Consider the following 25,228-nt stretch of genomic DNA (forward strand, 5'->3'; position numbering starts at 1 on the left):
GACTTCATCGTTATAACTGATAATGCAGCATCGGGGCATTGTAGTAAGTGGCTTATTTCACCTTGGGAAAAGCATACAAAAGTTGACGGTGCAGCAGCTTCTCATTGTTATATGTAACCAATATATTGTTAAAACCGGTATCATTATAAGTGGGTTCAACTGTACCCATATAGATGCATGGGCTCATTAGAAAATGCATGTGGAAGCTTATCGTAGGGGTGGCCCAGCTGAAATTTCATTGTGGGCCGATTTGAAATTGGGGGGGTTTTCCAACGTAAAACTTCGGGGGAAGGCCAACTTGAAGTATGGACATAGGCCAAGTTGAAATTGACGGAGGACTCAATTTTAATTTGGGGATCAGGCAAGCTGGGATCTGGGTGTGGGCTAGCGTAAATTTGGGAGTGGACCAACTTGAAATTCGGGGGTGAGTCAACTTGAAATTTCGGGGTGGGCCAACTGTAATTTGAGGGTATACTTACATATACAACTCCAGTGGAGTTTCTGCATTCATGTTTATAACCACTTAGCCAAAGTAAAATATTGTTGCAGTTGATCATTAAAGAAATGGATACTTTACCGAAGTGTTTTGTACTTCTCTGCAGGAGGCCGCTTTCTGGAGTAGAGGCCACTGAAATTGTGCCTTCAAAGGGGGGCTTTGAGGATGACTTTGTGGAAAACACAGCTGTGTTGGCACTGTGCACAGCGAGGACTGCATCCAGTGCCCCTGCTACCGCACCAGTGACAGTTGCGAATACTGCACTCTGGAGCAGCTCACTCTCTGAGACAGACTCGGACCAGGGCCTGAGCCCAACTCGTAGTCCCCTGCGACGCAAAACACGGCGCCTTCTTGAAAGGCAAGTGCTTGAGCTGGACCTGGATCAATATTCACAAAATTCTTTCACAAGTGCTGTCTGCCATTGGTCTGCCTCACTTCACATTGTGCTACATTAGTTCTGCAACACAACCTGGCAACAAATCGAGGTGGAGAGGTTTTCTGTAAGTGTCCATCTAGTGGACACGTCCATTTCGTGTGCTGCTGAACTTCTGATTGGCTGGGCTGGGGTTCACGTCAGAAGGAGACGGGCACTTCAGCCAATCAGCACTTCAGTAGCAGACAAAATGGACATGTCCACTAGATGGACACTTCCAGAATATGCCCCCTGGTTGTTCACAGTGTGTTCCTCCATTGGTTGTACAGTGGAACCTTGTTGGTACGATTCCGTTACGTACAATTTCCCGGTGCAAACGTTTATTCGCAATTGAGAACACAAAAAATGACCCAATCGAGTTATGGTCATTTTTTTTACCAGTTTCCAAAAAAACACGATTTTTCAGCACCAATGTTCAGTACATCGCACAACTGCGATCGTATGACATGTTTTCTGGCTGCTGGATCCCATGTAAACAAGAAAAGGTGCTAGGCACGTACAATTGAGAACGGTAGCCACCCACTGCATCAGCTTCCTCAGTATTCACCCGCCGTCTCACATGAAAACGCTGCCGCGCACTCAGTTTCTTATTCCAGTACCAGCAGGTCTCCTCCTGGGTCATCGCACACCACATTCACAGCTATCGCTGCCAAACCTATTGCGATAAGCATTTTCACCCATCTGTTTTACTGCTCGTGGGGCATAGTGTAGGTGGTGGCATGCCAGCTCGATTTCATTTGGTTTCCCGTCGCCATCTTAAAACACTACACAATAAGAAAACAACAAAATGTGCCTTGGGCCACCAAAGCTCCACCAGCTCGACACGTGGTGGCGTTTTGTGCCTCGCGCACAATGATTTGCACAATGCTTCGCATTACGTAGATGTCAACTACAGTTGAGTCTGCAAAATGTTTGTCACTTCAGATAATGTGTCTTTTTTTTGATTAGTACATCTTTCTGGTGTTTTTTCTAAATCATATGAACGACTTTTAACTGCATATACACAGCTGTGAGGGAATATCCAGAGCATGCCAAGCATTACAGAAACTCGTGTCAGAATTGGTGCTTTTTTAACATCTGCAGGCGTGGGTCAAATGCTTCCCTGACACTGGATCTCAACAAGGCAAGTCAGAATGGCCGGATCAGCCCAAATGGTGGGAAAGACAGGTGAGCTAAATCTGGCCATCTGCTTCTTTTTCCTTCCACTGAAGGTCGCATAAAAGATCGTGCTACATATGCGTGGCTCTTTCAGATACTAAACCACAGGCCTGTTTGTATTCTATCATTGCATTGAGGTGGCAATTCGCGGTGAATTTAATTGCATGGTATGTTTGCATGCTGATTTCATTCAAGATACAGTGAATTCTGCTGTTACGTACCTGGTGGTAACGCAGCACAACTAGACCCTAAGCAGTAGTATGCACTACTGGGAAAATACAACGGCATGTCTTTTTTATATGCACCGCCACCAATGAATAAATAAATGAACACCACAGTGAATGTTGCCTAAAATATACACTTTGAGGTTTGTTTTTTTTTTTTTTTTTTTTTTTTTTTTTCCAAGGCACAGTGAAAAACAACTCAGATTCCCCCCCACACAACCATGTAATAGCGCACGGGCCGTACCAAGCAGCACTTAAAACTTTGGTAGAGAGCACTGTGACAGAGCGGACGATGTATTCACTTGTCGAGATTTCTCTGATGCACACGTAAGTCTGCATAACAGTCTACTGTGTGAGAACCGGCACTGCTTCTCTGAAACACGGTGCCCACTGCCAGGTGGTGCCAACCATCTCGTGCAATATGTGTGCTGTACACATGCATGTTTTCTGGCAGACTGCATCTGCATTTTGTGGGATCGTCTATGGAGCAAGCTGTCTTTGTGCTGATGCTGCTTGTGGTCATGCACGTGGTGCACAATTGGGGTGCATAATTTGTTGAGCCCACTGGCTCTCAACTGTGACGCGCTGTGGGCAATGTTATTTCCACATTCAACGTACATTTGGACCAATCCCACTTAAGTAGGTGAGAGAAAATGGCAGCGCGGTTGGGTTATGAACAGTTAAGAGCATGCAGTGCACTTCCAACTACGTCCTACGCCATACACGCTGCTGCACAAATAGGTGCGGAGGCTTAATGAGGCTTAATGAGAGGGTTGGCAGTGGTAAGTCACTCAGCTGTGCCCGTCTGTGGCTGTACACTTGAACCCGTTCATAACAAACTCGAAAGTTCTGTGAAATGTGGTCGTTATGTCCGTAGTTCATTATATATGGTCTCGCCCTTAAAACCACTCAAAAGTTAACCGCACTGAAGCTGGCGTCAGCAGCTACAATTCAGCAGCACTTTGGTCTGAAAACCATATTTTCAATTTTATTTTTGTTCTCGGCGCATTTCCGCTCCTAGCGGTAAATTTGCATTAAGAATGTCTATCTAAAGAATGAAATGTAGCATTGTATAGCTCTTTCAAAACAACGCTCGGTTCAGATCTCCTGTCATATTGAAACTGGAAGTGCAGCCACCATTTTTTTTTTGTTGTTGTTGTTGTTGGAGAGCTTCTGATATATTTTACTGCCAGAATATATATACAGTAAAACCTTGTTAATTCGGCCCCCATTAATTCAGAAATTCGGTTAATTCGGACACGCCATCTGGTCCTGTCAAACATGTACATAACCCTATGGCACGAAACTCCAATTCATTCGGACATATATGATCGTGCTTCATTTAATTCGGACAGTTCGCGGAGCTCAGAGGCACGTGAGGCATATAGGATCGGGGGGCACTAGGGAGTGTTCAAATCGCACCGCCAGCGATGGTGTCTCTGATTAGCATAGAGTTTCTCACTATATTGACAAATGAACTTGTTTATGTGTTATGGGTGAGCACTTTTACCATCTAAGAAATGTTATCGCTCAGCGCAGGACGCATCTACATGTATCGGAAGTTTCTAGAATGTTATCGATGCTTCTATCCGCTGTCTGTTGTCATCGAACCTTGTGTAATCTGATTGCATGCATGCGCGACATTAATGGCGTAGAAGTTTGTGGAAGGCACGCGGGTCCCAGCAATTACTCTGGAACATTTCACGACTGATCTATAAAAGGCGACGCGCTTGACTTGCTGATCAGATTTTCAACGATCGCTGACTGTGTTCGCCGTTTTCGTTTAGCATTGAGCGTAGCCTGTTTTTTCTGGCCAGAGGTTCATCCAATAAAGTTAGTTTCGCCATTCACAGTTTTCTTTCTGTGTCCTCAACCGTCACTACCACGTGACATCTGGTGGAGGTGCTTTGCGTTCATGTACTGGAAGCCCCCACAAAGCCGTGGCCCAAGCCTGAACGCCGAAGACAACACCAACATCACCAAGAACCAGCGAGGTAGCCGCAGGCTGCAAGGACTACTCCCAGAGCATAAACTTTTGCCTGAGACAGGCAAGATGATACAGCAAAATTCTACCCTTACCTGTATGGCAGGCCATTCAAAGTCGTCAGTGACCATCACACGTTGTGTTGGCTAGCTAACTTAAAAGGACCCTTCAGGACGGCTGGTGCGGTGGAGCCTCAGACTGCAAGAATATGACGTCACAGTAATCTGCAAGTCCAGACGAAAACACTCTGACGCCAACTGCCGATCACGCGCCCCCATCGATCCCCCGCCGCAAGACGACGAGGACGACGACGCCTTCCTCGGAATAATAAGCACGGAAGCCTTCACTAAACAGCGACGAGCAGACCCGGAGCTTGAAGGCCTTCTCGAGTATTTGGAAGGGAACACCGACGTTGTCCCTAGGGCTTTTAAGCGCAGATTGTCTTCGTTCACGCTACAAAACAACCTGCTCGTGAAGAAGAACTTCTCGCCAGTCCGCGCCAGCTACCTTCTTGTTGTTCTGTCAGTGCTACGTCCAGAAGTACTCCACGCCTTACATGACAATCCAACCGCTGGGCACCTCGGATTCTCCGGGACACTGTCGAGGATACAGGAAAGGTATTGCTGGCCACGGCTGACCGCCGACATCGCCCGTTACGTCAAGACATGCCGAGACTGTCAGCGACGCAAGACACCACTGACAAGGCCAGCAGGATTACTACAGCCCATCGAACCTCGTTGCCAACCCTTTCAGCAGATCGGGATGGATTTGTTGGGACTGTTTCCGACAACAACATCCGGAAATAAGTGGATCGTCGTGGCCACGGACTATCTCACCCGCTTTGCTGAAACTAAAGCTCTACCGAAAGGCAGCGCAGCGTAAGTGACAAAATTTTTCGTCGAAAGCATTCTGCTGCGACATGGCGCCCCAGAAGTCCTCATCACCGACAGAGGAACGGACTTTACAGCGGAGCACACCCAAGCCATTCTTCAGTACAGTCAGACAAGGCACAGGAGGACAACTGCCTACCACCCGCAGACGAATGGTCTCACGGAGCACCAGAACAAGACCCTCGCCGACATGCTAGCAATGTACGTCGACGTCAAGCACAAGACAGGGGATGCCGTCCTGCCATACGTAACCTTTGCTTACAACACGGCAGTGCAAGAAACAACACAGATCATGCCGTTTAAGCTGGTTTACGGCAGGAACCCGATGACAACTCTCGACGCCATGCTGCCACACGTCACCGGCGAAGAGAATCTTGGTGTCGCTACCTATAATCCAGCACGCCGAAGAAGCCCGAAAGCGCGCCCGCCTACGCATCAAGAACCACCAGCGTACCAACACCGACAGCCGATACTACAGTCAAACCTCGCTACAGCGAAACTCACGGGACGCGCGAAAAATTTCATTGAAGCGAAAATGTCGTGGCAAAATTTGCCCCAAAACACTGTCAAATTTGACTACACACTCATAAACATCATTCATTTCCGGAAAAAGTAGGTTACCTTTCGTTGTGACGAAATCTGACCCAAAACACTGTCAGATTTGACTGCACGTTCAAAAACATCATTCATTTCCGAAAAAAAGTCGGTCATCTTTGTTTGCCTCCGTCCTTTGGTCATTATCGCCGTGGTGCGATGTTCGCACTCGGTCTGCAGCTGCATTGCGACGTCGTCATCTTGGGCGCCAATGAAATTACGAATGACATCAAAAGCGTCCATTACATCCAGTGCACAAGGCAGGGCCGATGCATCTTGTTCGCCGCTCAACACTTTCGCAACGATGTCGTGTCGGGTCTTGAAGCGGGTCAGCCAACCTGTGCTTGCCTTACAATCGTCGATGCCGAGCATGCAAGCATAGTTAAGTGCCTTTTGCTGCAGCACGCTTCCGCTGATTGGCGTTTTCTTGGCACGCATGTTGAGGAACCATGTAAACAACGCCTTTTCAAGATCCTCGTGTGCAGCTTGAGTCAACTTCTTCCATTTGGTGGACACCCCCGCAGAAAGAGCACTGGTGATCACGTCCTTCGACTTCAAAATTGTCGATGGCGTGCTGTTGGAGATGCCAAACACTGCTGCAACATCTCCTTTCTTTCTGCCGCTTGAAGCCTCGCTGATGATTCGTGCCTTCACCTCCAAGGAAAGAAACTTCCGCTTTGTCACCATGCTGGCCGCGCGCACAAGCACAAACGAAAATCTGCGTCGCCGCGTTGTGCCAGCGATTGCGTGACCTAGGATGGATACGGATTGGCTGTGGCTCCCATTTGGCCAAGTGGGCCTGCGCCTTGTCGCAAGGCGGCTAGCCCTATCGTCATCACCACCAAACAATGGCGCCCCTCCATGAGTTTGTTTATCGGCGACAGTGCAGTGGGCACATGTTTTCGGTGAACCTAAGCGGTGTGGATGTACGAAAAATTGCAGACGTTCGGGGTTATGTTTATTTTATCGCAAAACAAATTTTAAAGCCCAGCTCAACCGAGCGAAAATTTTGTTGAAGCAAAAACAAGCCCGAAAAATTGTTTCTTGTGGCAAGAACTTTTTTGCACTGACTTCTATAACTAGCTGACGGGGAATGGGAAATATTGGAAATATTTCATTGAAGCGGCGTTCGTTGTAGCGGGATTCGACTGTACAACCTCCGACGACGCTACGTCCAGTACCAGCCTTGTGACATTGTTTGGGTTTGGACCCCAATACATCGATGAGGACTCAGCGAGAAACTATTGCGACGCTATTTTTTACCCTACAAAATCATCTGACGTGTGTTGGCAAATTGGACTAAGATCGTGCTAGATGGCATTTTGCTATCACAGCGACGCCGCTCACGACCTGAAGTAGTTCATGTTGTGCGACTTAAGCCGTTCCACCAGCGCTTATGAACTTTGGGGACGTCGCATAGCTGTACTTTGGACTTTTTTTGGACTGTGTCACCTCGGACTTTGTTTCTTTGTTGTTTTGTTACTTTGTTTAACAAGTGTCCTTTTGTGTTTCACTCTCCTGTTATGTTTGTAGCATTGAATGCCTTTTGAGAGGGGGAATTGACACGTGAACTCGTTTATATTTTACGGGTGAGCGCTTTTACCGTCTAAGAAATGTTATCACTCAGCGCAGAACACGTCTACATCTATCGGAAGTTTCTAGAATTTTATCGATGCTTCTGTACGCTGTCTGTTGTCGCTGAACCTTCTGCAATCTGATTGCATGCATGCGCGACACGAATGGCGTAGAACTTTATGGACGGTACGCGGGTCCCAGCGATTACTCTGGAACATTCGACGACTGATCTATAAAAGGCGACACGCTTGACTCGCTGATCAGATTTTCGACGATCGCCGACTGTGTTCGCTGTTTTCGTTGAGCATTGAGTGTAGCCTTTTTTTTTTTTTCTGGGCACAGGCTCGCCCAATAATGTTTCGCCATTCACAGTTTTCTTGCTGTGTCCTCAACCGTCACTACCACGTGACAATAGTACCTAGAGGGAAATGTGGCGCTGCTGCGCTGTGGTATGCATGGAAATGCCGATATATTGTGCCTTCGGATTGGCATTGTTCTCAGAGAGCCAGGACACCTTGAAGCACCATTCTGTCTGTCACAATGATTCATTTTCTACTAAAACAGCACATAAAAGCTGTTTTAGCTTTATTATTACACAAAAACATGTTTTGTTTAACTGTGAGAACTTGTTATTGCATGTACAATTATATGATACATAGAAGTATCAGCGCGCCGCTAAAGTTGGAGAACAGACAAGATTCGCTCTCACTTTGAAACAGTTTGTCGTCTGTTCTTGCTTTTCTTCACTTGGTCACGCTTTGTAGGTGAGTAAAGATGTAATATGTGTGAATGGAAACAGTTCATGAAGATATTGCTTTAAGAACACGTTCTAGACGAAGCCTCTTACAACACCAGCCAACATGAGCCTCGCAGACACATATACCGTCATTCCCATGACGGCACGGTGCCCCTTAAGAAACTCCTATAGACAGTGGCGCCAGATTTCTCTCTAAGTGTTATAGTGAGAAACTCTATGCCGATTAGTGTGCACTGATCGCAAAGGCCACGCTTGCATCTGCTGGAAGTGCCGAAAGGCCGGAAATACGTCAAGGCCTCCATGTTTATTTTATTGCTACATAATATACAAACCTACGTCTCAAAAAACATGGCGGCAATGACGTACTTCTGGCTTTGCAGTCGCTTTTAGCGCTTGGCACTACCTCTGCATCGCTATGGTTATCGGCACGGTAGTTATCGGTCTATGCTAGCAACCCTAATCTATACATACATGTCTTTTTCTTTGTATTGCTGTCCGCCATTCCCAACATTGTCTTTTGCTTGTGCAGTTGTGTGGTTGTGGAGCTGTGCAGTTACTTTTTTTTTTCATTTTCGTTTTTATCATTTATTGGTTTGCGTCAGGTGTGTGTGCAAGGACGGCGGAACCTTTTTGTGTGTGTTAAAATTTTGGTTGCGATTTTCTTTTTTTCGTTTATACTTTTTTTTCTTGACATCGTGCGTGTACTCATCGCTTCGTTGCCACTCCTAGCCACGCACGCCACCATGTGCTCTCGTGCCCCACCGAAGCGGGCGAAGTATGAGGCGAAGGATTTGGCAGCGAAAGTAGAAATATTGAAAGCCGTGAAGGCAGGGGTGCCTCGGCAGGTCATAATTAATAAATTCAACTTGAAGAGAAGCACGCTCAGCACGTACATGAAAAATGAAGCGGGGATTCTTCAGGCATACGACAGTGACAAGTTCGCTGACAGCAGGAAGAGACTGCGAATGGCAGCAAGAGACTGCGAATGGCAGCGCACCCGAAACTTGAAGAAGCATTGTTAAGATGGATTGCCGATTTGCGCGATGCACAGCTGCCTTTGAGTGGCCCCCTTATCTGTGCGCAGGCCGAGAAGTACGCGCTGAAGCTCAGCATTGAAGACTTCAAGGCATCGGAAATCTGGATCAACCGATTTAAGAAAAGACACAGCCTGGTCTTCCAAAGTGTGTGGGGCGAGAAGGGGGCTATGAATGAAGCCGTTGTCGAAGATTGAAGGGCCAGATTACCCGCACGCCTAGCTGATTATGATGCCTGCGACATTTGTAACGTAGATGAGAAGGCCCTCTTCTACAAAGCCCTGCCGGATAAAACCATCACATTTAAGAGGGACCCTTGCATTGGCGGTAACAAAGCAAGGACAGAATAACAGTTTTGCTCACTGCCAACATGACTGGCACTGAGCGGCTACCGCAATTGATAATCGGCAAAGCAGAAAAGCCGAGATGCTTCAAAAGCATAAACTTCCTGTAGACTGTCATCGAAAGGCGTGGATGACCTCAGCGATATTTCAGGCCTGGCTGCGCGAACTGGACCGCCACTTTCGTGCAAAATCGCACAAAGCGCTAATTGTTCTAAATAACTGTAGTGCGCACAATAATGTTTCAGGGCTGACAAACATACAGCTGCTTTTTTTTTCCGCCTAACACAACGGCTTCCCTGCAGCCTCTGAATCGGGGAATTATTCTGTATGTGAAAGGCCGATGCAGAAGACAAGTTCTTGAGCGCATGTTGCTCTGTATGGAGCCAAAGAAAAAGATATGATGTAACTCTGCTCAGTGCATTGGCACATGTGTGGAGCAACACGCCGCCCGCAGTAATTGTGAACTGCTTCCAACAAAGCGGCTTTGCCCGTGACGGTGATTCTTTGGAAGCCGGGGATGTGGATGTCAACCAAAACGCCGAGGAAGATGACAGTCGCTTCGCCAGACTTCTGCCTCCAGATGTCCCGCTGGAGGAATACATCCACATCAAAAGTCACATTGCCGGTCGCCTCAACAACGACGAACTACTGAATGTACTAGGCAACGAAGAGCCCAACTCTGATAGTAAATATGCACCCGTCATGGATGCCTGTGAAGTGCCATGCCACACTGCTAAAGAGGCCGATGATGCCCTTAAGGTTTTGGAGGACAGCTGTGTCATTTCTCCCGACAGTCTGCGCGGACTGCACCACCTACAAGAACTCGGAAAAATTGTGCTTTCCACGCAAATTTCTTGCACGCAACAAACAACAATAACCAGTTATTTCATGAAGTAAAGGTATGTTGATGCTTTAGGCATTTTTTGAGTTATTATTGTCGAAACCTCGTTAATTCAACAGTCGGTTAATTCAGACATTTTCTCCGGTCCCATGAAATCTGAATTAATGGGGTTTTACTGTAGTCGACTCTCGTTAATGCAAACACGCTTCATTTGAACTTCCAATTTATTCGAACTAATGCCTAGGTCCCGTCAAAGTTATGTGTATTCCAATGGCCGAAAACACCCGGTAATTCAAACATGCAAGCATTTGTGACGGTTAATTCAAACATACCGCGCTCCGACAATGTTCTCCGACCAACATTGCTCTTACCCTGCCATAGAGGAAAAGCTTAGGAGAGACCCCTCAACGTCGCGTGCGATGGGAAAAAAAAAAAGGAAACTGTACTGGAAATTTTACCTTCTCTCAAATGGCAAGGTCGCTGTTTCTGCGTCACGCCATAATGCCCCGGCTGCACTAGCGGCAAAACATGCGCTGTTGGAGGAATTTGTCCTAGGTCGATTTTTCGTGGCTCGCGCCGGCGGCAAGGAAGTTGCTAGCGGAGAGTACCAATAAGAGTGGCCCCTACAGTGACGTACGCGCGGTAAACAGGTGTCATGCAGACCCACCCAACCGCTCTATTCATACTCGGGTCTAGTTCAGCTGAGCTGCTTGTTTCACGCTATCATCTGCTCGCGTCGGCTCTCGCTTGCGCTTGTTTTGGTTGGCTTGGTTATGTCTCATTCGTGCTTGTTTCTCTATAATGACGAGTCTAAACCGAGACGTCCCAATGAAAAAGTTGTTGGAGACAGTGCACCATATCCGATTCCGTACGACAAGACAGACCCTGAATACAAGGACCTGAAGGCAACACCCAGTACCTCATTCTTGTTTTTTGAACACGGCGACGCCGCAACAGAGGGCAACATGAATATGATCAGTGGAAACGACTTCGTCATCTTGATAAGACATTAATCGCTTTAAGAACATCAACACAGTGCCGATCTGTCAGCAGACGAAGGAAAAAGCACACGAGCACGCAGAGGGAAACAGCGGCAGAGGCCCAGTCCGGCCTTGGCAACTCCGATGCTTCGGTGGCAGTCTTAGGTCGCAGAGGTAATTAGTGCCATCCATCAAGCTGGCAGGAAAGCAAATCCTCTTCCCCCGCTCATCCTCACAACTACACTCCCCTCTCCCTCCTCAAATCTCGTAACTCCCTCACCTTTGACGGTCTCTGCGTGTGTGGGCAGAGACTGTAAAATTCAAGTCAATAAAATTCAAGGAGCAAGCTAACAACAACCAACAACAATTCAAGTCACTCAAATTCAAGGAGCAAGCGCTGGCACCAGCTTGCTCCTTAAATTTTCGTTTTTTACAGTTATTGGGAAGCGAGTGTTGGCCGCCGTGGGCAGTTTCGTAGTCCTTAATTACTGTACGTTTGATTGCCGTGATATTTCACGACTCGCGCCATTCGTGCATCATGCTATGATGCACGGATACTTCAAGAACAAGTCCTTCTTTTAATTTGAACAAATTTTCGGGCCCCTTCGAGTTTGAAATATCGGGTTTCGACTCTATTTAATTACCCTGCACCCGCTTCAGATCTGTCATTTCAAACTGGAAGCACACCCGCCGTGGTTGCTCAGTGGCTATGGTGTTAGGCTGCTGAGCACGAAGTCACAGGATCAAATCCCGGCCTCGGCAGCCGCATTTCGATGGGGGCGAAATGCGAAAACACCCGTGTACTTAGATTTAGATGCACGTTAAAGAACCCCAGGTGGTCGAAATTTCCGGAGTCCTCCACTAAGGCGTGTCTCATAATCAGAAAATGTTTTTGGCATTTAAAACCCCATAATTTTTAAAACTGGAAGCGCAGCCGCTATTTTTATTTGATAGCTTGTGTTATACAATTAAAGCTTGATATAACGAACTTCAATATGACGAAATTCTTGATATATAACGAAGTACTTAACTTTTCATAACCTCATGTCTATAGAACACCATGTAATGTACCTCATTATAACAAAGTGCATTTGTATGCGATTTCAATATAACAAAATTTTGCGTCCGCAGCAAAGGAATGCCGAGACAATAAATGGAAACCTCTGCTGACACAGATAGTCAAATGATTGCAAACGGCTGCTTGCAAATGCACCTCTCAAATCGCACGTGGCGCGACAAGAGCAACCGCTGAAGTGAAACCGCTTCATGTTCCGTATAATGTGCAAGTGCGATAAGATCCTATCGTGCCCCGCGCACTTTGTGCTTTAGGTGTGAGTGAAAGCATGCAAGGGTGAGAAAGAAAGGTGGTGCTTTCACGCCTGAATGCCGCGTCCCCGTACAGCAAAGGGAAAGAGGGGAAGGGGAGCGAGTTTGCGCTAACATGATCAAGCGCATGCAAGGAGCGGTGTGGGTCGGGGAATTAGGGGGTAAGTTGGCACACATCGCGATTCCTGGCACCTGTCTCAGCCATGGCTGCATGTGGCTGTAAGGGCGGCTGAGTGCATGCGCAGCCGTGAACCCTGCTTTAGAGGTAACCCAGTGTGTGTCCAAAGGGTGGGTGTGCCAATAAGGCATGGCATCATGTAAGCTGTCTTCCCGCGTGTTTACTATTGGAGATTACGTAATTTAAGCTTCGGTGATTTGTTGGAGTGAGAGGCAGACAAAGCATTTGCTCCCCGCTTCCAGCGCTTTTCATGTGGCGTTGTCCCAGTGCGGGCGATGCTATGAGCCGCTGGGGCGGAGTGCATGCAAAAGCATGACTGGCTTCGCTTAATTCGTACCGCCGATCTGAAGATATTGTTGACGTGCCATGTAACCATATCATTCATCGCCGACTCCCAAATTTATCAAAATGAATTGTTTTCTTACTCAAATTTGTTTTTTTCTATTGCCTGATAATTCTGAAAATTCAGCAACCCCTTTCGGCGTAAGAAAAATCGATCGGCGACTGTACTTATTTGCATAAAAGGTCGAATTTTGATACAATGCAATTTCGATATAACAAAGCAAATTGCCGATTTTACCTACTTCGTTATATCGAGGTTTAACTGTAATTTACTACCAGTGGGACATGACTGCACAAGGGAGTGAAGCATTCTAGTTGGCCGCAAGCGTAAACTTCGGAAAATACTGCAGGATGCCACCGTTCTGCTGAGGTCTCAAACATTGTGGTCTCGGCGTTATGACTGCACGTCAGCCACAAAAGAGCCCTAAAATTATGTTATCTATGTCGCATCAGGTGAAAAAAATGCAAGTTTGAATGATCGAATGTGACCACGAACCGTTATCAGCAATCAGCAACCCGCAAATGAAGTGGCGCCAAACCTTCACCGCTCATAATGGCATAGTAACTTCCTATCCTATGCAACATTGCATGACATTAGTGCCTGCTGCAGTGTTCTCACCGACTCGAACCGCTTGAATATCGACAGAAACAACAGGAACGCTTCTTCCAAATAGTTTAAATAAGCATAATACAGATAGTGCCACACAGACAATTGTGCAAAAACGAAAGTGCGACCGTCGTGGCAACTAATATCTCACCAGTGCACGCGCCAGTGTGTGCCTCGCGCTATGCTGTTTATACGACCCGCTTCCTCCTTGGAGGCATGCCTTGAAAGCGAGTAATCATGGAGTGACAGGAGTGACCGTCTTCGCCGCTTCAAAAATCGACGCACAGCGACAGCTCACTCATCTCGAAGGTCATATCATCGTCCGGTTGGTCTAGAGTGGGACACTGAGCTGCTGTCCGCGCAGTTTGGTCGCACTCCTGGGCTTGGGTACTTTGTGTGCTCCCTCTTTTTATCGTGACTGGGCTTGAAGCGTTTGTTGTAACAGTATGGCGATGAAAAAAATTTTCGTTTTATCTGAAACGTAGTTTTAATTGGCAGGGTTAGAAAATCGTACATGCACTGAAATGTGGTCATTATAAACGATAGATTGTTATATCTGGCATTGTTATATATGGGTTTGACTATATTCTTTGCTGAGACCACTACCACGTCTCCGTGTATTTCTGATGCTTTCTCTATAAGCATCACCACATCCATAGGGATATGGAATCGCTGGTAGACTGGTTCAACTTCCCAAAATGGCATTGGATATCTTGCAGCACGGCGTGGTGTCAGCCAGACCATGAGTCAAAGTGGCGCAGCTAGCCACTTTGTGACAAAAACTAATCATGGTATGCTCTCAATCGTAGGCACGCAAACTATATCTTAAGCTGTCAGCCAATACATTAGGTTATGGAGACTGGATCATGGATTTGTGGCAGCTGTGAACTTTTTAAAAGATATACGTGGGTTTGTTAGGGTCTTACTATAAACCACTCCTTTATATCATCTTGAGCGATGCAGAACTGAAACTGTAATTTGCTCTGTCAGGACAGTGCCACCATTCTGTCCCGTAAAGAAACTTGCACTTTTCTTTTGGCATCCATGCAGATGACGGATACTCCTATGTAATTAGAAGTGTGGCGTTAGCCCATTGCAGAATTGGCTCTTTTGTTTTGGCTGTTTCTCTGTTAGTGGTGCTCTGCATGCATGGGGTGCCATAGTGTCACGTGGCTTCACAAACACATCATGTGCCTCCAGGTGCCAGGACCCATATTTGCGGCGAGCAAGTCGACGTTTGACACGTGCCCAACTACAAGCCTGCCTCTCCAATGTGGCAGCCCTGCACTCAGAGTTCTGGGTATGACTGAGCAGCATTCTTGTTAATAACTGTTTTCTCTGGGGCTGGCTGCCATCAGTGTTCTTATTTTTAAGATTTTGACACAGTTGTTCAGCTTGCCGTTTACTTTGGGACTGTCGGATCATGCTCAATATCACAGCTTCACGAGCACTACTATAAGAGATGCCTTGTTGAGGGAACAGTCACCGGGAAAAAAGATAAGTAACGTACAGTCAACCATAATATATTACGGAACACGAGATCTGAGAAAAAGCTGAATATCTGAGCAGCCTCACAACACAGCCTCATTTACAGCCTCGGCTAGTATATGTGAACGACATTGTGATGTTTGGTTTTACTTACTGTTACAGGCTGCTCAAAAATTGGAACATTTTCTGAGATCCTGCAGTCCGTAAACTTTTGTGATTGACTGTAATTGCGTAGATATGAATGAACAATATATGTAGGTTTGCGTCATGGGATTTGGTGGTAACATAAAGTCTCATCTTTTAATGTAGTGAAATATGATGTACAGCAGACTTCCGTTAATTTGACCCGGTTTTTAATTCGGGTAATTCAGTTTTTCAGTTAATTCAATCCAGACCGAAGGTCCCGGCCGGTGCCCATGCATTTTTATGGGTCCGTACTTTCATTATTTCAATCCTGAAACTGGCCTTTGATGGATAATTCGAGCTTAGCTAGTCAGCATGCGAGTGCCTGACCTCTATAATGACCCCGTTCAGCGGAAGCGTCTGTCTTGGCGAAGCGTAGGAGACAGTGAATGTGTTGAGCACATGTCATCTCCTGTCGAAAACGCCTATTTTTGGCCTGCCGTAGGAAGATGTTGAAGAAAAATAACTGTAGCTCACAATGTCCGATTACGCTTGCCCCCCACCCCCCTCCTCCTCCACTTCCAAAGAAAATTGTGCCGAAAATTGCCTGCACAGGGCAATCAGATACGAAACTATAACTTTCTTTGCTACATTCGTAGGCTTTATGCATAACACAGCTGTATTGCGGTGAAGCTGACTTTAGCAAACTGGCCACCGTTGTGCAACGCATATTAGACCTTTGGCCATTTTTGTTGCAGCAAAGTCAGGTGCATGTTAAATTTCTACTGTGGTTGGGAGCTTTAATGTCATCTCTATGTTAATTTTCTACATTGGACACAAAGATAATGGGCATGCGTTTGATTGGCGCTGCGTTAGAATCGGGCCAATGCTTCCAAATGAATCAGTAGTGTGTTCTTGTGTTTTTACTGCATCTAGTTTAATTCGGTTCATCGTATAACTTGTTCGATTTAGTTGGTTTCATCAGGGTCAAATTAATGGAAGTTGACTGTATTACAGGGACAACGTTGCAGATCTGAACCTATTTTTATGGAGTGGAGTGACATGTTACTGCAGCCAGCAACCATAGGGCACTGCTTGCACTCACAACATGCACTGCATGTTTGTTGGAAGCACAAAGGCGCACAAATAGCATGCAGTTTCACGTAGTCTGATGTCCTGAAGTTGTAGTTGTAACATGTGAATTATTTACTCTGTAGAAAGCTCCGCAGATTAATAACTGCACTGTGATGCTGCTGCTTCACGAGACTTCTTTGACTTCACTAGGTACTTGTGTAGCCTGCGCAGTGTTGCATGCTCAGCGTGACATGGAGAACTATATGTGTGCCTAATCACAGGCTCGATTGTTATTGACATGTAGCGCCAATGATGTGGTGCATTGACAGTTCCTGTACTTCTAGCGTGTAAAACATGAAATGCAGCATCTGCGCTTCTGGGTGCTTTTGGTACTGCAGTGGACAAACTAGAGATATAAACGTATGGCATTCTACATAAAAAAAAGGGTGTGCTTGTGTTAGCAATGCATCAATTTCTCTATTCCATAGAGATAGGGTTTTTCACACTTGTGCCCATTGAAAATAGCAGAGGAAAGAATGTGACAACATTTGCACTGTTCAGAGTATTGTGCATGTGAAAAAGATTTTTGTACCTCTGATGCCATCCCTTGATTAACTTTTTCATTACTGCGAGAAACATGCTCATTTTAGGTGCTTTTATGTTGCGACATCTTAATTCAAGACATAGCAGTCACAATGTATACTGCAATACATAAAATTGTAGCCTGATCACTGGTGTTTTAAATGTATTTATAGCACTAATAATTGCTCACAATTTTTCAGAATTCTTATGGGAAACTTCAGGGAAGCACCTCAAGGAACACAAATGAAATAATTTGCTATTTTTAATATAAGTATTGAGAGCAAAAATATGAAACATACAAAATGTGCTCCTTGTTCCTAGTTGCCAATTTTTGTAAGCCAGATACTAACACAAAAAAATTATGAAGATTTGGTGGCATGATTACTAGCCATAGTGATACCCGTGCTAGGTGGGAAAGTGGTAGCTTCAAAAATGTTCACTCTGGTAATTGCCTAATGTACGGGGAGCATTTGTTTTTACTCATTGCAGCATGCATCTGGTTCCTGTTTTACTGTGTTGTTTAGGCTCACCAGGCAATTAAGCACTGGTTGTCAGGTCGGGGAGCATGCAGAAGTCTCCTCGTACTTGATTATTTTGTTATATCAGCTCTTGTAGACAAGTAATGTGGCCTAGCATGTGTTCAACTGGTGCTGAAGCCTCCACGTACACTGTTCAGTTCGTGTACAATGCTGTACCCTTGTGTTTAATGTCGCACAGTATTGTATAGTAATGAGTAAGGGCACTTGAACAAGCAATGTTCAAAGTCTACGAGCTTAGACAGCTATTCAAGCTTCCTCCAAAGGTAGGTCTGTAATCGACTGCCTGCTCTTGCGTTTGTGAAAACCCTACATGATGGGAAGGATCGCTCGTAGTAGCTTGTACATTTGAAGCTTCAAGTAATGGTTAAACGAAACTCATGGGGGGGATGTAAAATAAAATTGTACTTGATATTAGTCAGACACAATTGTCAATATAACTCGCACTCGTGAGCATCTACTGTTGTTTGATACATTGTTTAAACATCCTATACATCTGATCAGAAAAATTACAACACTGAGAAAAGCATCTGTGTCATTGCTGCTGCTATCATTTAAAAATTGTCTTGCCAAATTGACCAAAGCACAAAATTTTGAGTCATTTTATTGAAGAAGTGGCAGGAGCACTGGAGGCTAATCTCAGCACTACCTCCAGTCAAAGTTTCATTTTCCCAGACTCCCAAATCTGCCAAAAATTGTCAAATCTGACTAATAGCTAATGTTCAGTCATCTTTTCAGAGGGTGCATTATGTTGCTAGTTGAATAATTCCAAGAGAAATGTATAACAAGATGTAGAAAAACTCGCTCAATTTGATCGATTTCTATAGGCATGGTAACAAAGGAGTTACGCAGTTGGTATTGGTGCTTGTGTGTGCCGTGTTCTCTGTGTGCTGTCTGTTTGTTGCACCATTACAAAGTTTAGTATACCAGCACCAATTTCAATATAACGAACTTCAATATATATATAATTTAACAAAATTTCACTGCCACTGCAAAAAAATATTGAGACAACAAATTTAAATTTCGCCGGACACAGATGGCCAAATTATTGAATTGCAAGTGGCTGCTTGCAAATGCACCTCTCAAATTGCACCTGCGCGACAAGAGCGACCTCCAAAATGGAGCCACATCATGTTCTGTATAAAGTCCAAGTGTGATAAGATCCTTTCTCACCCCGCGCACTGCGTGCTTTATGTGCGAGTGAAAGTGTACGAGGGTGAGTAAAAAAAGGATGGTGGCTTTGAGTGCCGCCTTCCCATACAAGTAAAGGGAAAGTGGGGAGGGGAGCGAGCTCACAGTAACGCGATCAAGTACACGAGGAGAAGGCGGAGTGGGGGTAAGTTGGCACGCATCTCAATTTCTGGCGCACGCATGTCTCAACCGTGGCTGCGTATGGCTGTAAGCGCGTCTGAGTGTATACGCAGCCGCGCACCCTGCTTTAGAGGTAATCTGCCGTGTGCGCAAAGAGTGGCAGGCCAGGACGGCGTGACACCATGTAAGCTACCTTACCATGTGTTTAGTATTGGAGGTGGCGTAATCTCGAGTTTCAGTAGCCCATTTGAGCGAAAGGCAGATGAAGCATTCACTCCCCGCTGCTGGCGCCTTTCCTGATAGCGTCATCCAAGTACGGACAACACTGTTAGTGGCTGACGCTAACTATCGCTGACTGTGTTCGCCGTTTTCGTTTAGCATTGAGCGTAGCCTGTTTTTTCTGGGCACAGGTTCGTCCAATAAAGTTAGTTTCGCCATTCACAGTTTTCTTGCTGTGTCCTCAACCGTCACTACCACGTGACATCTGGTGGAGGTGCTTTTTGTTCATGTACCGGACGCCCCCGAGAAGCCGTGATTCAAGCCCGGACCACAAAGAGAACACCAACGTATTCCCGGACCACCGAGCAAGCCGCCGTCTTCAACAGCTGCCCTCGGAGCACGGACTTTTACCTGAGAAGACCAAGAAGATTGGGGCCAAGGCAACCCCAATGGCAGCCCCAGCGTCCACCATCGTGCTGCAGCAGCCCAGGCAAACACCGACATTCCACGGTTCCACATTTGAGGACCCAGAAAGCTGGCTGGAAACGTATGAGAGGGTCGCTACGTTTAACAGCTGGGCAAGCGACAACAAGCTGTGACATGTCTATTTCGCATTGGAGGTCGCCGCCAGGACGTGGTTCGAGAATCGAGAAGCCACCTTGACGACGTGGGACCTGGTCCGAAGCGGCTTCCTGCAAACATTTACAAGCGTCATGCAAAAAGAGCGCGCCCAAGCTCTACTGGAGTCCGGAGTGCAGCTGCCGAATGAGACGATCGCAATCTTCACTGAGGAAATGAACCGTCTGTTTCGCCACGCCGACCCGGAAATGTCCAAGGAGAAGAAAGTCAGCCTACTGATGTGTGGTGTAAAGGAAGAACTTTTCGCCGGAATGGTCAGAAGCCCACCAAAGACCGTCGACGAGTTTCTTCTTGAGGCGGCAAGCATCGAGAAGACACTAGAAATGTGGAACCGGCAATTCGACCGCCGCACCAAGCCAACAAGCTACACCGGAGTTCAATCACTGGCCACCAGCGACCTGCGCGAGACCATCAGGACAGTCGTACGAGAGGAGCTTCGAAGAATATTCCCTTCATCGCAACCTCAAGTGGCCTCAATCGCCGAAATTGTCAAAGAAGTCCAGCGATCGCTCGGAGTTCCCGAGGTACAACCACAATCATCGCAGCCCCAGCCAGAAGCGATGACCTACGCCGCCGTCGCCCGCCGTCACATGGTGGTGACGTTGAAGAACACAGTAGCAATACTGTGAACGACAAAACTAGCTTTTATTGGGCGAACCTGTGCCCACAAAACAGGCTACACTTAAAGCACAACGAGAGCGGCGAACACAGTCAGCGATTGTCAAAATCTGATCAACGGGTCAAGCGCGTCGGCTTTTATACATCAATCATCGAATGTTCCAGGCTAATCGTAGGGACCCACGCGCCTTCCACAAAGTTCTACATTATTCGCGTCGCACACACATGCAATCAGATTACACAAGTTTCGGTCACAGATAGTGGATGGAACCATCGATAACATTCCAGAAACTTCCCACACATGCAAGCGCGTCCTGCGCTGTGCGATAGCATTTGTTAGGCGGTGAAACGTGTCGTCCGATAAAGACAAGTACACATGTCAATACCCCCCTCTTAAAAAGCATCGACCCGATGCTGCAAACAAACGAAAGTAATAAAGAAAAGCACTCGTAGCAAAGAAAACAAAAATAAGGAAGTTCGTCAGCGTGCGTAAAAGGGCTTCAGACGCGCTATGTGGACCACTTTGGATCGTGCCCAGCGCCGCTGGGACTGCGAAATGCCGTCTGGCACGACCTCATAGTCCAGTTCACCAACACGTCGGATGATCTTGTAGGGTCCGAAATAACGTCGCAATAGTTTCTCGCTGGGTCCTCGTCGACGTATTGGGGTCCAAACCCAAACACGGTCGCCAGTGGTACTCTATGAAGCGTCGTCGGAGGTTGTAGTGTCGGCATTCGGTACGCTGCTGGTTCTTGATCCGTAGGTGGGCGAGCTGTCGGGCTTCTTCGGCGCGCTGGAGATAGGTAGTGACGTCAAGATTCTCCTCCTCAGTGACGTGCGGCAGCATGGTGTCGAGCGTCGTTGTCGGGTTACTGCCGTAAACCAGCTTAAACGGCGTGATCTGTGTTGTTTCTTGCACCGCTGTGTTGTAAGCAAAGGTTATGTACGGCAGGATGGCATCCCGGGTCTTGTGTTCGACGTTGACGTACATTGCTAGCATGTCGGCGAGGGTTTTTTTCAGGCACTCCGTAAGGCCATTCGTCTGTGGGTGGTAGACAGTTGTCCTCCTGTGCCTTGTTTGACTGTACTGAAGAATGGCTTGGGTGTGCTCCGCTGTAAAGTCCGTTCCTCTGTCGGTGATGAGGACTTCTGGGGCGCCATGTCGCAGCAGAATGCTTTCGACGAAAAATTTTGACACTTACGCTGCGCTGCCCTTCGGCAGAGCTTTAATTTCAGCGAAGCGGGTGAGGTAGTCCGTCACCACGATGATCCACTTATTTCCGGACGTTGACATCGGAAACGGTCCCAACAAGTCCATCCCGATCTGCTGAAAAGGTTGGCAAGGAGGCTTGATCGGCTGTAAATCAGGCTGGCCTTGTGGGGGGTGTCTTGCGTCGCTGACAGTCTCGGCATGTCTTGACGTAGCGGGCAACGTCGGCGGTTAGGCGCGGCCAGTAATACCTTTCTTGTATCCTCGCTAGCGTCCGGGAGAAACCGAGGTGCCCAGCTGTCGGATCGTCATGTAGGGCGCGCAGTACTTCTGGACGCAGTGCCGACGGAACAAGAAGGTAGTTGGCGCGGACTGGTGAGAAGTTCTTCTTCACGAGTAGATTATTTTGAAGCGTGAAAGAAGATAATCCGCGCTTAAATGCCCTGGGGACAACGTCGGTGTGCCCTTCCAAATATTCGACGATGCCTTTTAGCTCCGGGTCTGCCCGTTGCTGTTCAGCGAAGTCTTCCGCGCTTATCATTCCAAGGAAGGCGTTGTCATTCTCGTCATCTTGCGGCGGCGGGTCAATGGGGGCGCGTGATAGGCAATCGGTATCGGAGTGTTTTCTTCTGGACTTGTAGGTTACAGTGATGTAGTATTTTTGTAGTCTGAGGCTCCACCGCGCCAGTCGTCCTAAAGGATCCTTTATATTCGCTAGCCAACACAACGCGTGATGGTCGCTGACGACTTTGAATGGCGTGCCATATAGGTAAGGGTGAAATTTGGCTGTAGCCCTAACGATCGCGAGGCATTCCTTTTCGATTGTAGAATAATTGACTTCCGCTTTTGACAGCGACCGACTAGCGTAAGCTATCACCTGTTCAACTCCGTTTCTCCTCTGGACTAGAACGGCACCGAGGCCTAGGCTACTGCCGTCAGTATGGATTTCTGTATCAGCATACTCGTCAAAGTGCGCAAGTACCGGCAGCGACGGCCTGTGGCATTTCCCACTTGAACTCAACATCACATTTAGTTAGACGTGTCAACGGCTCAGCGATGCGTGAAAAGGCCTTGACAAAGCGCCTGTAGTAGGCACACATGCCAAGGAATCTACGCACTGCCTTCTTGTCGATGGGTTGTGGGAACTGTGCGATGGCAGCTGTCTTTTGCGGGTCTGGACGGACACCAGATTTGCTGATTACGTGGCCTAAGAACAGAAGCTCATCGTAAGCGAAGCGGCATTTTTCCGGTTTTAGAGTAAGCCCTGATGACTTGATGGCCTCTAGTACTGTCGCAAGCCGCCTCAGGTGATCGTCGAAATCTCCGGCGAAGACGACAACATCATCCAAGTAAACGAGACAGGTCGGCCACCTCAATCCTGCTAAAACCGTGTCCATCACGTGCACAGTCCGAATGGCATAACCTTGAACTCGTAGAGGCCGTCTGGGGTGATGAAGGCAGTCTTTTCGCGATCTCTTTCGTCCACTTCTATTTGCCAATAGCCAGATTTGAGGTCCATCAACAAGAAATATTTAGCGTTGCAGAGCCGATCCAATGGGTCGTCTATTCGTGGGAGGGGGTATACGTCCTTCTTCTTGGTCTTGTTCAGACGACGATAACCGACGCAGAAACGTAGGGTTCCGTCCTTTTTCTTCACCAAGACTACAGGAGATGCCCACGGGCTTTTCGACGGCTGGATGATGTCGTCGCGCAGCATTTCGTCCACGTGTTCTCTTATAGCTTCACGTTCTCGCGGCGAAACTCGGTAAGGGCTCTGGCGGAGTGGCCGAGCGCGCTCCTCGGTGATTATGCGATGCTTGGCGACTGGTGTTTGTCGAATCCTCGATGACGTCGAAAAGCAGCCTTTGTATCGTCGAAGCCGACTTCTGAGCTGCTGTTGCTTAATCACGGGGAGACTTGGATTAATGTCGTAGTCTGGTTCGGGAAGCATGGTCGTCGGGGTAGATGCGGCCGAATTTGAGAGGACAAACGCATTACTAGTTTCCAGAATTTCCTCAATGTTACGCGACCTGTGTGCCCTTGTTGATGTGTTTGAACTCCTGGCTGAAGTTTGTCAGCAACACTTCAGTTTTCCCTCCATGCAGTCGAGCGATCCCTCTTGCGACGCAAATTTCACGGTCTAGCAATAGACGTTGGTCGCCTTCGGTGACGCCTTTTAGGTCAGCGGGTGTTTCGGTGCCGACCGAAATAACAATGCTGGAGCAAGGCGGGATGCTCACTTGATCTTCGAGCACACTCAAGGCGTGGTGACTACGAGGGCTCTCTGGCGGTATCGCTTTATCTTCCGACAGCGCTATTGACTTCGACTTCAGGTCGATGATTGCGCCGTGTTAGTTCAGGAAATCCATACCGAGAATGACGGCTCGTGAGCATTGTTGGAGGATAACGAAGGTGGCAGGGTAATCAGATTACACAAGTTTCGCTCACAGACAGTGGATGGAACCATCGATAACATTCCAGAAACTACCCACTCATGCAAGCGCGTCCTGCGCTGTGCGATAACATTTGTTAGGTGGTGAAACGTGTCGCCCGATAAAGACAGGTACACATGTCAATATTATGCACAGAAAAATTGCCCCACATTATCTTCACATAAATCTATTATCTGTTAACTGGGAATTTTAGCCACTTAAGGAACAAAAATGTCTGCTAGATCTAACAGAATGTATGCTAAAATGTTGATTTGTGCAAATATTCATTCGAATTTTATGCTATTCGATATTTGCTTCGGCTCAAATTTCAGTATTCAAAATATTCTAAATGAGCAAATACAGTAGAATCTTATTACAACGAACTTTGTGGTACTGCTGAATTTAATTAGTTACATTGAAATATTGTAGTACTGAAAACCCATTATTTTCATGTCAGTAGTGTAACACAAAGAAAATGAAATAACTTTTGCAGCAGATGCACGTGTTGGTAAGTAAATAATGAAGAAAAATGCTGAGCAGTTTAAGTACAATTCATTGCTTGAAGAAGTCTGTTATCTTCTGGCTAGTAGACAAGCACTGCAGGATGAACGCCTCCACATCCTTGGCCTTCCTGTCCACATCATTGGGGACATCTTTGCAGTGCCCGAGGAATTATCGAGTCTTCTCGAACAAAACTAGAACATTTGAGCTAGAAACAGTCTCTTCCTCTTGATGTGTTGATCCAGTGCCAGCATTGTTTTCGTCACTACTACATTCTTCTTGCTCACGCACTTGATTCACGATGTCATCGCTGGTAAGCTCCGCGGATGTAGCCGCCACGGCATCTACGGGTAGCCGCCACGGCGTCTACAGGTACCTTTTTAGTAAGCTTATTCCACAATTCTGGGTTGAGCTCCTCTTGTGTCCTTGCAGTCTAGTGATGTAGGCGATGCCTTCGAATGCACAACACAATCACAGCGCCGATAACTTCGCAGCTCCTGCCGATCGCTGTTAACGTGGTGATGCTGGGCCTACAAGATAGTTTGCAGCACTCACATTGATCCCGATGCTCTCGGGAGTGTGCCTGTTGAAACAGGTTTCCCAGCACACGGCTGCTGCGTACGAAGATTGTAGGCGTAGACTTCAAGGATTTGATAACAAAACTTCAACGGAACTTTATAAAAACGAAGTGTCTTGGTGATCGTGGGATGAAATTATGTACGTTATTCTGAA

General features: G+C 46.9%; 1 protein-coding gene across 2 annotated transcripts in view; it reads left to right on the forward strand.

The window, feature by feature from the left end:
* LOC126538497 (tyrosine-protein phosphatase non-receptor type 7-like) overlaps positions 1-25,228 on the forward strand; it is a 172,647-nt gene that overhangs the window by 69,419 nt on the left and 78,000 nt on the right. For both annotated transcript variants that reach the window (XM_055074816.1, XM_055074817.1), the window contains exons 5-7: positions 603-854; positions 2,013-2,096; positions 14,964-15,063. In XM_055074816.1, the coding sequence (XP_054930791.1) occupies positions 603-854; positions 2,013-2,096; positions 14,964-15,063 (436 nt within the window). The remainder of the gene's footprint in view (positions 1-602; positions 855-2,012; positions 2,097-14,963; positions 15,064-25,228) is intronic.

Source organism: Dermacentor andersoni, chromosome 4, assembly GCF_023375885.2.
Source record: "Dermacentor andersoni chromosome 4, qqDerAnde1_hic_scaffold, whole genome shotgun sequence".
In the NCBI taxonomy this organism is placed as follows: domain Eukaryota; kingdom Metazoa; phylum Arthropoda; class Arachnida; order Ixodida; family Ixodidae; genus Dermacentor; species Dermacentor andersoni.